The 18,951-nt window shown below is 46.5% G+C and overlaps 1 protein-coding gene across 1 annotated transcript in view; it reads left to right on the top strand.

The window, feature by feature from the left end:
* The window catches only part of ZDHHC9 (zDHHC palmitoyltransferase 9), a 267,624-nt gene extending 256,301 nt beyond the window's left edge, over positions 1-11,323 (top strand). Inside the window, exon 10 of the mRNA XM_085607769.1 lies at positions 8,970-11,323. Coding sequence (XP_085463895.1) covers positions 8,970-9,104 — 135 coding nt within the window. The 3' untranslated portion in view covers positions 9,105-11,323. The remainder of the gene's footprint in view (positions 1-8,969) is intronic.
* Positions 11,324-18,951: the final 7,628 nt, after the last annotated feature.

Raw genomic sequence — 18,951 nt, 5'->3', positions numbered from 1 at the left:
GGAGCCGACAGGTCTCCGGGGTCCACGCCCGGCTCCCCCAGGCTGCGTTCACTCTGGCCCGAAGCCCAGGGCCCTGCAGGCCTCTTTGTCTCCCCCTCGGCCTGCTACTCTTCCTCACCGGGGGGCCTGCAGTGGGAGCGCCGTTACGCAGCCCATTAGCTAGGGCCGGGGCACCGACTGTCCACTTCCTCTTCTCCAGCCGGGCTAAGCCGATAGGCCCCTCCTGTCCCCTGGGTAGATCAGGGCCCAAACGCCACCGCAGCAGGACCCCTCAGCAAATATCCCCGTCTTCAAGGGCACCTCATGGCCCAGGGCTGAACATCCCGCCGGCCGCCGTCCCCTCACCACGGGGCCAGCCAATGTTCTTCCCGGGTCTCCACCTGGGCCTACCGCCTGTCTTCCTCAGGCCTCCGCCGGGCCGCACCTCTCCCTCACCTCGCAGGGAGGACCAGACCGCTGGGCGCCCACAGGGGGGGGGGGGGGGCGGTGCACCCCACAAGCCTGGAGCCCAAGCCCACCTTCTGGACTCTGCACTCCTTTTAGCCGCCGTATCTCCGCCGCTCTCCCCAGTGTTTCCAGGCTCCTACCTCAGGATAGTGCATGGGCCTTTCGCGGCGTTACTCCGACACCGGACTTGCGTAGTTCGCCTCCCCCGGTCTCTGCGTTCTGAGCGGCCAGCGGGGCCCGCCGCATCTGCTCTCCTCCAACATCCACCTCCAGGAGGCCCCCGGGGTCAATGGCACCGCCCGTTTTCCCCACTTCGGGTCACCGCCGTACAAGTTTGTGTGGTCAGCCTCACTGCAGCCGTACCAGACCTCCGGCGACGGTTGGCGCCGCCATCTTTGGCACGGGCAGCCCGGCGCGGCTCCGGGGTTCTACACACGATTCCCCCGACTTCGGGCCGGCTTCCCCCACTTCAACCAGGACCCTCTGGGCCAGGGGGGGTACCGATGTCAGCGGTTCCAAAATTATTCCGCTTCCGCCAGGATTTCAGCAGGATATTAACTGACGGGGCAGGTGCTGCGCTGAGACGCGTCTAGCTAGCTATTCTGTCTGGCCACGCCTCCGAAACTTCATCAGTTGTACCTCAAATGGACTTTAAGCTTTTTCATAGCTCTACATAGGACCATTGGTGGACAATCCCTTCTCTTTAGCGAAGGAAGGGAATGATATGCAGAAGAGCCCTCTGTCATGGTGACTAGTCCTCTGCATTAAAGATGTTACTTATGCAGTCCCCAGAAGGTTTGAGAACTTCCTCTACCAGGGCGAAGACTGCTACCACTGCGTTGGTGCAAGTGGTGCCCGTCCTTGACATCTACCAAGCTGCAAACATGGTTGATGATGCGCATGTTCCCATAGCAATATTGCGTTGACAGTCTGGTCCAGCAGGAAACATATGTTTGAGGCATGAGCTGCGGACCACACACTTAGCATTGGATCGTCATCTGGTGTTGGGCTCGAATGCTTGCACCTTGTTGTTGTCTTGGAAAGACTCTTTGTAGTCACGAGATGGGTGACTCCTCCCTTGTACGATAGTGCGCATGGACTCCATCCTCAGATTGTCTTTTTCCGCCATTTGGTTCGGATGCAACTTTTGCGCTCCGGTTTGAAACTTAACTTTCAAACTTTTTCGACGCGCAAAACTTCCTCAAACTCTTCAAATTGACTTCGAACATCGAAATCTTCGCGCCTTGCGCCGCTTTCATTCCAGTCGGCAACGCGGGCCGCTGGGCCTATCGACGCCGTGAGGCCTACAGCTCATGGAAAGGACGCCGTTCAAAAAATGCCCCCAGTGTGGAGCGAAGTTTCCGCACAGTGACCATCATAAGGTCTGCAACTTGTGCCTCTCGCCAGAATACGACGAGTCCACCTTCCCAGCCTGCGCCTCTTTTCGATCAAAAAAGACTATCCGAGATCGTCGGGCTGGACGACACATCATGGCGCAGAGATCAGCTTCGGACCAGAGGACATCTTCGAGGGTCCGGATGTCCCAGAAGAAGATTATGAAGATATGGAAATCGTGTCAGAGGCAGAAGACTCGGACGACCCCATCACTCCTGGTCAACGAGTGAGTACTACTGCCCCCTACCCCAACCCCACCACCAAAACAGAAGGCACTGGTCAAGACTTCGCCTGTTGGCCCCAGTCGCAACCAAAAACACACTTCAGAAGCCCCGTCATCTGGCCCGGCTCTGAAGAAAAAAAGACAAGCCGTCCAGTAGCTCGGGACCGAGCAAACAGCATGTAATAGTCCCACCGGCACCGAAACCGAAAGAACACTCTGCTCCGAAATCTGCTCAGACTCCTTCCACGCCAAAAGACAACCTGGCCCGAACACCTCGAGGCCCATAGATAAACCGGCTTCAAACACTTCTAAGCCTAAGGATCACACCTCGGCTCCAAAACCTTCGGAACCGGAAAGCAAGCCTAAGGATTCTTCCACTCCTCCTAAGGCCAAAGAGCAAAACTTAACGCCCCTCTCCGAACCGAAAAAATCTGCACCGAAAGCGGTTGTCGAGGAAGAGGAACTGTCGATCCCAGACAGAAAAAAATCTGCATTAACCCTAAAACAGAATGTCACAGCTGTGCCATGCAAGAAGAGGAAGTTAGAGAGGACATGCCCCTCCAGTGCCTGTCAAGAAGGACTCTGCTACATCACCTATGCCTCCTTCTCCTGTACTTCCTTCTAACCCCCTTCCTCTCCCTAAACCTGTTACACCACCTCTGCCTGTAACTTCTCCACCACATACACCACCACCACCACCATGATGATGATGATGACCTAGGAGTGGGGGGGAGACCCCCAATGATCCGTTGGAGGATCCAGACGACCCTCCACAGGACGATTGGAATTACCTGTACCCAATAGAACTACCAGACCTCCCAAGCCCTCAGCCATACCCAACAAAACCATCTCCCCCAGACGATAACATTGGTTTTGAACAATTGATCAATAGGGCTGCCGTTTTTCACGGTGTGACAATGCACTCTGACACAGCAGATGAGGATTTCCTTTTAGATACATTTAAACAGTCCCAAAAAACTGTACAAATATTACCAATGATTAAAGGGGTCATTAAACATGCCCCTGACATAGTCTAAGATCCCGTACGAGCCAGGATTCTTAATCCTAGGATTGATAGACCATGCATACATCCAAGGACAGCTGCCTTTGGATTCACTAGTAGTTTCCAACGCTAGGAAGCGCTCCAATTCACAAACCACCCCCGGATAAAGAATCCAAATTACTAGACGCATCTGGCAAGAGTAGCTGCACAGGCGGCCAATCACTGGCGCATAGCCAACACTCAAGTACTGCTGGCTAGATATGATGAGGCCCACTATGACCAGCTGGAAACCCTATTACAGCCTGACCAATATAAAACTCAGGGAAACGATCTAATCCAGGAGGGCAAACTAATTACAAACGCTCAATTAAATGTGCCCTTGATGCAGCAGACACTGCCTCTAGGTCCATTAATACCAGTGTACTGCTCAGACGACATGCCTTGCTACGCATTTCAGGCTTTAAGCAAGAGGTCCAGACAACCATTCTAAACCAGCCGTTCAATCAAGAACAACTTTTTGGACCGGCTGTAGACCCTGCTCTTGAAAAGATTAAAAAAGACAGACTGCTAAATCCATGGGGCGTTACAGTGTCCGCAAATACGTGGCTTTTCGTCGCTCCTTTTATAGAGGAGCATCCAAGAACATTGGTGCAGATACCTCATCATCTTTTAAAAACACCACCCAAACATCCCCCAATAGAGGATATTTTAGGGGAGGATACAGAGGGGGTAACAACACTCGCATCCCCGCCTGCTGCTAAACAGTGACTTCCCTCCACTCCCCCCAGACCATGCCACTCCAGTTTGGGGAAGATTATCACAGTTCCTGCCTGTCTGGGAATCCATCACAACAGACAAGTGGGTAAGACAAATTATCCAATATGGTTACTGCCTGGAACTTACAACTGCCCCTCCCCCCAACATACCACCCAAGCAATGTCCAATGTCCACAGAACATCTTACACTTTTAAAACACAAAGTTCTCTTGCTGCTTCAAAAGCGGGCCATAGAGCCAGTCCCCTTACTACATCAGGGAACAGGGGTTTACTCCCTGTATTTCCTAATCCCCAAAAAGGATGGGACCCTAAGGCCAATACTCTACCTCAGACCCCTCAATCTGTACATACACTCAGATCATTTTCACATGATCACTATCCAACAAGTGCTTCCACTACTCCAACAAGACTTCCTTGCCACACTAGGTCTCAAGGACGCCTACTTCCACATTCCCATACATCCTGCTCACAGGAAGTATCTAAGGTTCGTAGTGGACGGTCAACACTCTCAGTTCAAAGTCCTTCCATTCTGAGTCCCCACCGCTCCCAGAGTATTTACCAAATGTCTGGCAGTGGTAGCAGCACACCTAAGACAAATCCATGTTTTCCCTTATCTGGACGACTGGCTAATAAAAGCCAAATCATTCAATCAGTGTGTTCAACACACCCATCAAACCGTCCAAACACTGCACAACTTGGGGTTCACAGTCAACTATACCAAGTCGCAACTCCAACCCTCTCATGTGCATCAATACCTAGGGGCCACATTAAATACTTCCGCATCTCTAGCATATCCCAGGACAGCCAGTATACAAGCTTTCATCAACAAATTTCAAACCCAACACTCTCTCTTGCATATTTATTGTACCTTACGCAAGACTTCAGATGCGTCTCTTACAGGAATGTCTGGCACATCAGTGGAATCCGGCTCAGGGACAACTTACAGATCTGGTGTTGGACAGCCGCACACATCGTGCTCTGCAGTGGTGGAACACAAACTTATCCAAAGGGCGGCCGTTCCTCGGGCCTGTTCCACAGATAATACTAACAGACCCATCACTCACAGGATGGGGAGCACACCTCCTCAATCACTCAACTCACGGCAAATGGACCACTCAACAAAAAGTACTCCATATCAATCATCTTGAACTGCTAGCAATATTCCTAGCTTTATAATCATTCCAAGTTCATGTATAGAACAAAGCTGTCCTGATCCAGATGAACAACAGGACAGCCATGTATTACATACGGAAACAAGGTGGCACACATTCTCTACAGCTGTCTCAGCTAGCACAGAACATTTGGGGTTGGCCATCCCACAAAACATATACCTCCTTGCAGAACACCTTCCAGGAGTTCACAATCAGATTACAGATCTGTTAAGTCGACAGACGCAACAGATTCACGAATGGGAACTACATCCACAAGTTCTTCTACCATTTTTCCAGATGTGGGGCCAACCAGACATAGATCTGTTTGCCATACACAAACGCAAAATGCCAAACCTTCGCCGCCAGGTTTCCAATCCGCTGTCCAAAGGCAATGCGATATGGATGAACTGGTCAGGCAGATTTCCGTACGCTTTTCCGCCACTCTCACTGATTCCACTAGTGGTACGCAAACTCCGACAACAGTCTCTAAAAATTATCCTAGTGGCTTCCACATGGGCACGCCAACCGTGGTTCACAACACTGTTGGAACGCTCACTAGTCCTACACCAAAAACTACACCTCTCCCCATCACTACTAACACAGAACCATGGAGAGATAAGGCAGCCCGATCCAACTCAAATGAATCTGGCGATCTGGCTCCTGAAGTGCTAGAATTCGGTTATCCTAACCTTCCACCGGACTGTATGAACATCATTAAAGCAGCCCGGCGCCCTACCAACAGAGCTTGCTATGCAGCAAAATGGAAGAGATTTGCCATTTACTGCACTAACAATCGTATCGATCCACTGGATGCGTCCATCCAGAACATAGTTTGCTACTTACTACATTTGCAAAGATGTAATTTAGCATACTAATCCATACGTCTACATCTAGCAGCACTTGCCGCTTACTTACAAAACAGACAACACTTGTCAATTTTTAGGGTCCCAGCATTTAAAGCCTTTATGGAGGGACTTAAAAGGATCATTCCTCCCAGATTACCACCCTCTCCGGTATGGAATCTCAACATTGTACTTAGTAAGCACATGGGACCCCATTTGAACCTCTACACAAATGTGAACTTCAGTTCCTCACATGGAAAGTAGCTTTCCTTATTGCAATCACCTCTCTCGGAAGGGTGAGTGAGATCCAGGTTTTAACCATACAAGAACCCTTCTTACAAATACATCGTAACAAAGTGGTTCTCAAAACAAATCCAAAATTCCTTCCTAAAGTAATCTCTGCATTTCACCTTAACCAATCAATGGAGCTACCGGTGTTTTTTCAAAACCTAGACTCCGTAGCAGAGAGAGCTCTTCACACGCTAGACGTCAAGAGCCCTGCTTTATTACATTGACAGAACTAAACCCTTTCGCAAGACAAAATAATTGTTTGTAGCTTTCTCCCCACCTCATAAAGGTAACCCCATCTCCAAAGCTGGGATTGCACGGTGGATTGCTAAATGTATCCACATATGCTACCAAAAGGCTAAACACTCTTTGGCAATTCCCCCTAGAGCACATTCCACACGCAAACTAGGGGCTTCCATGGCTTTCTTAGGGAATATTCCCCTAGAAGAAATGTGTAAGGCAGCGACATGGTTTAGCGCACACACCTTCACTAAACACTATTGTGTTGACGTGCAAGCCAAGCAACAAGCTTCTGTAGGCCAAGCTGTTCTGAAAACTCTTTCAAACTACTGCAACCGATATAGGTGACCACCACTAGGGGAGACACTGCTGTACAGTCTATGCTAAGTGTGATCTGCAGCTCATATGCCTCGAACGGAAAATGGTACTTACCAGTATGCATCTATTCTTGGCATGTAGAGCTGCAGATCCACACATGCCCACCCATCTCCCCGGGACCTGTATCTGTTCCAGTTCTATCTTACTTAGATATACACACATGGACATCTTTATTTTCTACTAACTCCATTTCCCATCATGGCGAAAAACAATCTGAGGATGGGGTCAATGCCCATGCGCACTATCGTCCAAGGGAGGAGTCCCCTATCTTGTGACCACAAAGACTTCTTCCAAGACAACCAGGTGCAAGCATCCGAGCCCAACACCAGATTGCGATCTAATGCTAAGTGTGTGGATCTGCAACGCTACATGCCAAGAACAGATGCATACTGGTAAGTAGCATTTCCCTTTGGGCTTAGTCAGCTCTACAGACTTCCACCTTGGTAGGAGGTACTGCTGTTGCATCTATTGAAAGGGGGAGAGGAGTTGGCCTAATGGCTAGTGCGGTCGACCTCGAATCTGGGGAACTGGTTTAGAGTCACCTCAATGACGCTGAACATCCTGTGATTCTGGGCAAAAATGAATGTGTCCTCATGCAACGCAACTGGTGCTATGTAAAGCGCTCTTACCCGATACCTTCGGTTCAAGTTCGCGCTATATATAACTCTGTAAAAAAAAAAAAAAAAAAAAAAAAGTGATGAATATGCAGATAGAATTATGCATCAGACGACTAAGTTACCTTTGATAATTATCTTTCTGATGAATACTCTCTAATCTGATTCCTCACTGCCATCACCCCTTCCTATTCTATAGCTTAGCCTCTATTTAACATCTAAAAACAGGACATGTTAGTACTCAGCAACTGTAACCAACAATTCTTTATGCACTACCTTTGAGGGCATGGAAAAGCAAGAGATAAGAAACAGGCAGCCCGCACTGGTGGTGGCTCTAACATGTGGCTCCACTTTGACAGTTCAAAGCCGAAATGGAGCCAGTGCAGAGCTGTGTGGTGCCACCTAGACGTGTGCAGGAGCACTACTATAAAAAAAATTAAAAAAAATCTTTGAATTTAGGCTGGCACCTGGGGGATATTATAAGGGGAGGAATCTGTGGTTAGTGTCCCCCATAACACGTTCACCTCTGCATTACCCAATCCCTCCACCAAGACAATATTGTTTTAAGACTTATCGAGAGATTCCTCATCTAATCAATACATGTAGCTATTAGAGGAAAAGTTACTTTTGTTGATGGTATTTCTGGTGGTTCACAGCCTTCTGGCAGATTCCTCACTGCTCTTCCTTTTCTCACAGTTAGTACTGAGACCAATAAGATCCCAAGGTGTACAAATATGTGCTCAGTGTTTGTTGCTGATGTCGATACCCTTGATTTCTTTCTGCATCCCTCAATGGGGTGAAGAAAAGGTTTCCAGAAGTGACACATGAGCTTAGGATGGTGCTCAGCTGGTTTTCTATGACTTCAGACACACTCTTGATTTGCAAGTAGCCCTAGACATTTCCTTCACCCTTCCGGTCCATTTTCAACCATCTTTTAGCCTTCATAAGACGGATTTATATTCCGTGGCAATCGTGCTCTGTCTCCTACATATTGATTGTTCTTCTGGGTACACATAATCAAAAGCTATTATTGTGGTGTGTTGTGGTTTTACTTTGACCCTTGAATTATCAAATGTTGAGCTTCATCATAGTTTATTTCTTAACTTTTGGGACTCTGTTTTAGGGTCATTCTTGGTTTCTAGTAGGACCTCTGCTGGCAGCTTTGTCTCCTGCTGGGCCTGCTTGCGAATAAAGACACATTCTCTTCTTTGGCCCTTGTACCCAAGCAATTTCCCTTAACGGTGCATTGCCAACTGTAAACGTTTTGCACCTCCCCTCCCTTGAGATCTCTGGACTCCATTTCAAAAGGGTCTCTTGGTAGTCCCCAATGTTTTAGTGCCCCTGATTCTGTGCTCCTTTACGTGCGTAAGCCTTTACAACTTTTTTTTTTTTTAAATGTAAAACTTGGCCTTGTCCTTAAATGTAACTAAGATGAATCTGTTGGTTTGTGTAATGGCTAGGGCCTTGGATGTTACTGTTCAGCGCCTGGATGCTACATTTTAATGAATGTGCAACAGGAAGGAGAAATCTTTCATTTCGGTTTTTCTTATAACCATGCTTACCATACTGTAATAAATTATCCAATTTATGGTTTTGCTTTCTGTTTTGCTAGGTTGCTACAGCACCACTGATCTCTAGCCAGTCTCCTGTGAAACTTGCCACACCAGAGGAAACGCATGATCCTCTAGAGACACCGTTGCAACCACCAGACAACCCTGGAAGGGCTGAAGAGCAGGAAAAAAAATAGCATGTATTAAAAACGGACATTTTCTTTTGTTTTAAATTGAAAACAAAAATCATTTAAAAGAAAGTGGACAAAGAGCAGGAAGATGAAGAATTGGCGATTGTCCTCTTACTTCAGTGTTTACTTGTATTGCTTATGAACTTTGATGATCCACTTGGATGCAGGATGCCCATGGTTGCATCAAGACAGACCAGTTGTTCTAGTGGAATGTGCCAGTCATATACATAGGAATCAATAAATCCAAGAATGATCTATTTCTTATCCCGATTGCTGGCCTGATCAAAAGTAAATTCCCATGCATTTTGAAGGTGAGGGATTGCCCAGTCTTCAGTACATTCCTCTCTCCGGTGTGCCACTGCGAAAGGAAGAAGAGCGCAGCTTTGCATTGGTATGGACATAGCTCTGCTTTTCTGGCTCAAGAATAGACTGGGACACTCACTGCTGGAAATGGGCAACTCTTACGGAACAATGCCTTTGCCTCCAGCAAGACTTGCGTTGTGGTATGAAGACTGCAATGGAACACTGCTTAGAAATTGGTTTTCTCTTCATGCCGACCATCCCCTATGGTGCTGGTGATATAAGAATTTGAACTGCATAGTAAGATTGCCTGCAATCGCTTTCCTAGCACCTACAACAATAAGTAGAGCTCTATAGCAAGGAATATGACAGAGTGAGATGCAGGTTCCCTTGGGAGTGGCAAAGGGCACATACTCTTGCTCTGTGCTGTGCAGGAAAAGCCAATAAACAATGAAAATGGGTCTACTGCAAAGCCTTTTTCAATATAATTTAATTGGACTCATCTCAGTACCATGAAATACCACATACCCTTATTTTTCAGTCATATCGTAGCTTTTAAAAGACTAGTGAGATCCATGGTGAGTGAATCGAATGCAGCTTGCCATGATACGGTGTGTAATTGTATTATTTGTACCATCCTTTCACCCAAATCATCTAGGATGGATTGTCCAACCCCTGCCTTCCCCAGCCCCAGCAGGCATCATTGAAACCTAACCGCTGCAGTCTAGTGAGCCATGGCTACTTCTGGTGAAACAGCTACACTGTTGAATGCAGGATGACTGTATCACCGTTTGTAGATTTTAATCCTTTGAAACTATACCCCTGTTCGTGTTATGTTTAGTACAGATCAGACAAATTTGTAATTGGATGATATTGGTTTAACTGAAGTGCAAAGCAGCTCTGTTTTCTGTGTAGTAAAGAATGATTTCCAAGATATTTAATTTGAATCATGGCAACACAGCACACTCCTCTGAGTAGGATCATGACACAAAGAAAGGTGTGCTTACTGTGTAAAGGGAAGAACTTGCATCCTTGCAGAAAGATTTTAGATTTTTTTTAATGTACCTGAAACTGCATTGAATGAGTTCACTTTAGCAAAAGGTCTACACCTCAAAAAAATGTGTTTTGCCGCAGTGAGCCTCTGAATTTTTTTTATTTTCTAAAATATTACCTATAAAAGTCATCTTCTTGGGTTATGTCAAACAGTTTACCATAGCAGCATATTCCCAGTGTTCCCTAGAGTGATTGAAGCAGGTTTTAATTCAGGGGTATCTTGATCGGAAAGTGTAATGGAAGTATGCACCCCGCTATTAATAGTTTGGGACTTCCTCATCCCTTGTGGCTTGAGTTGGAAAAAAATCAGTCAAAGATGTCAGAGGTCCGTAAAGTCTATATACACTTTGGTACAATGTCTAAGATCAAAGTGTATTAAGCAGTGTCTGTTTTATAAAATAAGGCACGTGGAAGCTGCATTTGCGTTGTGGTCTTTATGCAGAGTCAAATTCAATGTTTATTTAAATGGAAAAGGAGTGTACATTTTCCTGGTTTATTCCTCTGTCTGAAGTATTGAAACCTTTCAAGTGTCTGAGCTTTTCCTTGGAGAGTTTTTTTATGTATGCCAATCACTTATTGCCATAATATTACTTGAAGCCTTCTTTACAGAACTTGTGCACCAGAAGTCTGCGATCCTACTTTGTGGCATGTTATTTCAAAATCATCGCTTCTAACCTGTGTCTAGTCATCCAACCTGCTATTGACCAAATCTCTGTAACTTTCAAACACATGTATTATTTATTTTAAACCTGTGTATAAATCTGCACTTTTTAGGTGAGAACACACCGATGACTAATATTTTTATTATATTATTTTGGATCTTTAACTGGTATTTTTAGTTTCATAATGAAGCAGTCGATCTGTATAAGAAATGTGGTGTTGTGTACTTTTTTCAATTGCATTTGACTTGTTCTACAGACCGCATATTCCTCTAACTCTAGAGCCCTAGAAATGGCTCTGTTGGTTTGCAAAATATTTGGGTGGTGCCATGATTTGGAGCTGTGGCATTACTCAGACGTTTCCACATTCAGTATTTAGAATTGTGTTAGTGCACAGCAGTAAGAATGGTGGAAACTTCAGGTGTCATGTTTGCTCATCTGCTCATGGTGTGGAATGTTGAACAGGCAGTTTTACGCAGAGTTTGCTAATTTTGTTTATGAAAGCTCACTCTTCTCCCTTTTCGTGCAAATGACAGATCTTTTGGTCACTAGTTTCTGGTTTTTATGCACTTTTATATCCTAACTCTCCCTTTTCTATTTATTTTATTGAATATTAAAGTGTTAGTCTAGCCCACATTTTTTAATTCCCTATCCCCCAGTGGAAAAGAAAAAATCATGCCCCTTCAGAATTCTTAACAAATATTATATTCAATTGTTTTAATATGTCTCGACTTATTTAAACGTTGCAGTTGAGTTCTATCTCGGTTTTAAAAATGCAATCAAATGCATGCTTGCCAAAATACTATTCTGGTCAGGCAGGCTTACTAATGCGTACAATTATCCACAGTGTGATTATTAGAAGTAGGGGTGGGAGTTTGGAAGAATTTTTGGAGTCCCTTCCGACACATACTCTCAGCTGGCGTATAAATGACAAAACATGCTAGTGATGGTCCATTACACCATTTTTTTTCAACTTGGAACAACGCACTGTTATCAGCGTAATGCTGCTTTTGGCCAGAGCCCCATAGTTTGAAGACCCCTGGTCTAGCCCCAGAGTACACCATCATGCTTTTATTACTGGATATTTTGTTCTTGAATGCACGCTTCTGCGCACATTGCCCTGCCACATGATTTCTCACACTAGTCCTATTTACTCCAGCTAGCTTTATAGATTAAAACCAGTTTTTCTCTTGCTCAGGGACCTCCCCCTATGAGGCACTGGATGGGTTTTTCTCCAGGATCATTGGTTGTTTTCACTCTCTGGTCTCTTCCTTCAGGTTTCTTTCTGAACCATTCTGGTTTTAAGCCCTGTGCATTGTGCCAGTGGCCGCACCTGACCCTTTTACTTGTGTGTTTTCTATCTGGGTAACACACATCTTGTGCATGCCTGTGCTACCATCCGTGCAAACTGGTGTGCAAGGCGTCCCTATCAGGAGACCTTTTTTCCCCTTTAATCTGATATGACCTTGTCCCGAAACCCCTTCCTCTAGTATGCAGGTCACTTTTACAGGTACTAAATACATAATGTACATAGCCAAGGGAAGATCCTGAGTCGCACTTTCTTCTATGTGACTACCTGGATTCAGTTGCTGAGGTATAAGGAATTTGCACCAAGCATCATGGAGCTTAGAGATTTCAATGGGCCCAGCCCTCATCTTCTGCTACTGAAGTAAGGCAAGCAAGCCTCTTTGCAGAGACTATATGGAACCCAATTGATAACTAGGGAGGAGGGTAGCCTCAGTCTTGTGTGAGCTGCACTACAGCTCCTACAAACTAAAATAATCTAGTGCCTAAAAAAAAACCAAGAAGGTTCTGTGAGGGATCCTCTGGTTTACCTTTAAAGCGAAGCTTTAAGCGACTGCATTCCCCTAGACAAAGTGCATGTTGCATATGAAGAACAGTACCAGACACATCTTTAAAATTGAGAAGTAAACCGGATAAAATTCAAAATCAATTTAATAAATAAGTATATACATGTGATCAAAATCATGCAAATCTGATATAGTAATTAGGAGAGAAGCTAAAAAAAAACTCCCTTGTATTGCAAACACTTCCTGATGTATTGAATCCAGTAATATGTTGTCTTCGTTGGGCTTTTCAAAACAACCACTAGTGTGTGGTGGTTTTTTTCACTGTCAAATGAGTCAAAAGTATTTGAAGGCAAAGGATTTTGATTTCAGAGGAGGGAGGAATCCCAAATTGGATCTTCATTTGCCCACCTCAATGGTTTCTCACAAACCTTGTCAGGGTCAACCTTAAGACACTAAATAAACCTGAGCTCCACACCTGGCAGTTATGGCTCAGAGCAGACAGGATTGACTTGGAGCAATGTGTAAAGTTTTTATGCCTTACCAAAAATGAATACAGTCAAATTATAAAATAATAAAAATTCCAAACTGAATTGGCGAAATAGAGTAAAACCTAAAAAACAAAATGACAATCAAATAAGGGCAACCAAAGAGATACATTTTTAAGGTTTTACTCAGAAGTGGCTCCAAAAAGCACAAAGCGGAAATGGTTGCAGCAGCCTGGGACCTTGGCACAATTTGAGGCTGACCGTGAAGGAGTACGGATCATACACCAACCAAGTTCTTCCTTGTCAAGCATTTTACCTTTTGACCAAGTCCTCGAAGTCCAAATCCAATTCTTCTACGGCCCCCAGGACCCCAGGGATGGGCCTGACGTTCCTGAGGTTCGTCGGGTCGGCGAAGGGTTTCTTCAGGAGGGGGTTGAGTTCGGCATGTTTCCAGTCGTTGGGGAATGCAGTGGTTTTGAGGGAGCAGTTGATCGTCTGGCCCAGTTCGGTGCAATAGCTGTGGTGGCTCTGTGGAAGATGTGGGGTGGGCAGGGGTCTGAGGGTGCTCCGGAGGGAATGCTCTTCATGGCCTTTAAGATGTCTTCTGTTGACTGGGGGTGGGAGCTGGAGCAGTGCAGAGGTCTTGGTTGTCTCCGTTTTGTAGATCATCTTAATCTTGAGGTGAAAAAAGGTGTTGAGTTTGTTGCAGAGGTCTTGGGAGGGTGGGACGTCTGTTTCTCTGCGGGGTTTGGTAAATTCCTTGATGTAGAAGAGCTCTATGGAGTTGTGGGCATTGGTGAGGATTCTGTCTTGGAGGAAGGCTTCTTAGTGGATTTGATGAGTTGGTGATGTGCTGTGTTGCCGAGGGTTTCTAGGAGTGCGGTGGTGTTTGGGTCGCCGTGGTTGTCCAGGTGGAGGTTTAGGTCTCAGAGTAGGATGTAGTCTGTGGAGGCATGGGCGTGTGGCGAGATGAGGTTGGCAATGGTGTTGGTGAAAGGAGCTTGGGGGCGGGCGGCCTGTAGATGAGGGTTCCATGGAGTCGTTTTAGGGTTTGTCTGGATCTGGAAGTGGAGATGCTCCATGAGGGTCGTAGTGTCGTCCGGGCGGGTGGCTGTATAACAGGTTGCTTGTGTGGACAATGATGCCTCCTCCTGGGCAGGTGGGGTGGTCTTTCAGCAGGATCTTGTATTGGTCAGGAATGGCGGTGGCTGTGTCTGGTGCGGAGTTGGCATTGGTCCAGGTTTCAGTGAGGAAGGCGACTTCGGGCTTGCGAGTTTTGAGAAGGTCCCAGATTTCTATAGTGCTTGTGTAGGGAGCCCACGTTGAGGAGGATGCAGTTGAGTCATTTGTGAGCAGGGATGTCTGGTAGGCTGGGGGCTGCTGCTGAGGTCCTGATGTGGGTGAAGGTGCAGCTGCAGTGTCAACAGGAGATCGGGCCTTGGGTGTTGCTTGGCACCAACAGCTGGCAGTTGTTGCTGCGTCCGGGGCTGAGAGCGTGGAGGGTGCTGGACTCGTAGCGGAGGTGGGTCAGAGGACCAAGACCCCTGACGCTGGTCTTGTCATGGACTGACGCAACTGGGCTTGCCTTTGGCACGGCTGCCATTAAGTAGGGGTCAGGGGAGGGTGGTCAGCTGGGAGCGGCAAGCACACACTGGAGGGGCCACAGGGCATCAGCGGCATGGACCACGCGGGGAGTGCAAGGGAGAAGAGAAAAGAGAGGGCGCCGAAGAGCAGATTGCTCTCCCACTGGATCACCAGGGATGAGGTGCAGACAGGAGCCTGTGGGTGGAGGAGGGCCTAGAACACCCTGTAACCGAGCTCAGGGGGCAACACTTAGTGGTGGAGCTGCGCGGAGGGAGAGCAGTCACACTGACCAGGTCAGTGGTCTAGTGTCTGGGACTGTTATGATAATTTGTGCCATTGAAACGTGGACAACCCTCCACTTCACTAAATCTACGTGTCCCGATCTGACCTCTTATTTACTTTGTATCCTTAACAACTGAGGGTTGCTCCTCTAGGTGGGATAAATAACTGTATCTCCTACTTTCAATGAATAGGACCTTCTGTTGAGTTTTGTCAAATAGTTTTTCTTCTTTTGTTGGTTTTGGGTAGGGAAGGCAATGAGTGTGAAAAAACCTGAGTATGCGCTATGATTCCAGAGGCTTTTTTCATGGTGTAGACGTTAAATAGAGTGCTCACACTTGAAATACACATCTGGATTCAAAAGTGTACTCCGACTCTCTGAAACTTTATGGCTGGTATTTTTCAGGCCGTAAAATACGTATGATGAAACACATGCTGAATTTAAACGGGAAAGAACTCTTCACAAAGAAATGTCCTATGGGCTGAAGATAAGCCTTTGAATGTTGTGCTCTGAAGAAGTCCCAATTTATCAGGACGAAACATGTTGGCTGTGTCCTTGTGCTTGTTTCAAAGTGGAAGTAATGAAATAAAGAATTAACATTCAGAATAGATGTTTCGTGAGGTTTGGACTCATGACTGAAACTCCATATAACTCTGTGCTTTGACTCTTTCTGTGATATTAGACTCCATGTTAAGGGTTTATTTAGTCTCACATTATTATTAGAGTGCTTCTCCCTCTCGTTGTGGCAATTGTAACTATTGGGACATTTTGAACTATTACCGAAATAGGCTTAGTAGATGCCTGGCGCTATATGGATCCAGACCTCCAAGACTTCCTATTACTCGCGTGTCCACGCCTCCTACTCCTGCATTGATCCTCTTTCTTACACATTCCCTCCTAGGATTGCTTGAATTGACCCTGCTGTCTGGTACTTCTATCCACGCAGAACTACACTGGAGGTGTAGACTCCCATGATCATAGAAGCCTTACTGATTGCAGTTGAACTTGCAAAATCCCTAGAGATTCATTAAAAAGTGCCACCATGCATGATGCAAGCAAGAAATACTTTCTGCTCCAAGCACTCCTTGACACGCCGCTACACTCTCTATGGGACTCTTTCAAAGCTTCAACTAGAGGAACCATTATTATTGAAATAGCCTGAGCAAGGGAGGTTATTAGAGCAGAAGTAGCTACTGAAATTCAAGCCCTTGACCATATGGATAAGCAAGCTACCTCAAAAGTCAGACCATGATACTGAGGGCAATTAGGAACACATAGCTGAACACTCACACCACTCCCTGAAATGATTCTACGATGATGCAACAAGGTGGGCATGATTCTGACAGAAAATTAGACTTCACAGAACCAAATAACAAATCTGGATAGACACATCGCCAGAGTCATCCCGCCCTCCTACTGAACTGAACAGGACTGAACCCACAAACCAGGTGGATGATGTTCAATAGTCTACAAAAACATGATTGATCATCACCTCCATGGTCTCGCACACCAACTTCATGGAACACCACCACTATAGCATCATCTTTAAGGAAACCCTTGCCTACTGTCCCTTGGACCCCGAGCAGAATTCTGCAACCACATCAGACTTCATCAATCCCATCCATCAGGTCAACCAACTACATCGTCCTCTGTGGACGTTAATTTCCACCTGAAGATACCACAGACCTCAACTGCACAGCCTTCCTCAACCGCCTCAGCAACCTACGACTCGCTCAGCTTGTCCAAGGACCAACCCACACAGCAGATATCCGATTTTCTCCTCCAACAGGATCACCACCACCCACACGACCCTGCTAACATGGTCCAACCGCTACATTTCAAGATAATCGCCCAACAAGCCACCCCACCAGAAAAACAAAGCACCATCAAGACACTGGGGCAAAATATCAGAAGAAAACTGGACCAAGACCCTAAAGGAACACCCATCCAACCACACTGGGAACCTCAATGTCAATACCAAGCTCTTCAATAAATGACTTGCCGACTGCACCAACTGCACTGCTCCCACCAGACACAAGACTGACAAAAACAGCAAATTTCCCAGTTGGTACACGATCGACCTCCGGGAGACCAAGCGTCATTGCAAACAACTTGAGAGAGAATGGAGACTGCACAAAAACACTACGGCAAGAACCACAAACAAAGCTGCCCTATACCTCTACCACCAACTACTACAAAACTCAAAGAAAAAGACCCTAACTCTCAAATAACTATTTACCATCTTCAAGGAGTACTCCAATCCCGCAGCTGCCAACATCCTCCCATTTCAAGCACTCTGCAACAACCTGTCAAACTTCTGCGAACAGATTGCCAACATTTGACCCACAGGATACTGATACGAACCCTTGACCAGCCTTACACCTCGTTTATCGTCAAACGGCAGCTAAGCATCTGGAAGCCCTCTCAAACAAACCACAGCCCAGATGAATGTCATCCACTCAGGAGCCCCCTAAGACTCATGCCCCCATTTCATATACAACTGTGAAAGAGCCATCATCTCTCCCACGCTCACCGCTATCAGCACCTCCATATCCTCTGCCACCTTCCCGTCTTGCTGGAAAAATGCAGAAGTCCATGTCCTTTTGCAGAAACCAGCAGACCCCCAACACCCTCAGCAGTTACAGACTTATTGTGCTCTTGCCTTTAAGTTCTTGAGAGAGCCATCAAAAACCAACTTGCAAACCACCTAGAACTCCAACTCCTAGACAACTAAATCCACTCATCCTCCTCGACCTCTCTGCAGCATTCAATATGGTCTTCCACAAGTCACTCATCAGAAAGCTTCAGCACTTGGGTATCTACTGGCAGGCCCTTCAGTGCATATCCTCACAGTAGAACTCAACAAGTTAGACTCCTCGCCCCCACAACTCACAACCCCAAAAACTAATCTGCGGAGTCCCTCAAGGATCGTCACTCAGCCCAACACTCTTCAACATCTACATGATTCCCCCGCTCGGGCATCAGCATCGTAGCCTACGGCATCAGCATAGTATTCTACGGCCTCAGCATATTATCCTACACCAATGACTCCGCTCATCCTCTCCCTTACCGACTTAACCAGTACAGCCAAAGCAATCTTCACCAACTGTATGAGCAACTTTGCTGCTGGATGAGAGACCACTGCCTCCAGCTCAGCACAGACTAAACCGAAGTCCTAATCTTTGGCAACAACCACTACCCCTGGGACGCCTCTTGGTGGTCTTCTGAACTTGGCCTCCCCCGTGTTACCCACCATTCTAAGAACCTCTGGATCATCCTGGACACCAACCTCCATGTATAGACAGATCAATGTTGTCTCATCATGCCTCCGCATCCTGTGAATGCTATGCACGATTTTCAAGTAGATCCCATTGAACACCAGACGAACAGTCACCCAGGTCCTTATCACAAGTAGGCATAATTATGGAAATGCCCTCTACATTTGAATACCAGCCAATGTCATACACCGACTCCAAAACACCCAGAACGAAGCTGCTAGACTCATCCTGAACATATCTCCACTGGCTCCTAGTCCAAGAAAGATGGGAGTTCAAGCTACTCACCCAAGCCTCTAAAGCTCTCCACAACACCAGTCCAGCTTACCTCAACTACTGCCAACCCACCAGACGCCTTTGATCTGCGTGCCAGGCAAGAGCACACCACCCTCTCATCAAGACCAGA

The sequence above is a fragment of the Triturus cristatus genome, chromosome 5_2 (genome assembly GCF_964204655.1).
Source record: "Triturus cristatus chromosome 5_2, aTriCri1.1, whole genome shotgun sequence".
NCBI lineage: Eukaryota > Metazoa > Chordata > Amphibia > Caudata > Salamandridae > Triturus > Triturus cristatus.
Note: the sequence above shows the minus strand (reverse complement) of the source record. Positions and strands in the feature narration are given on the sequence as shown.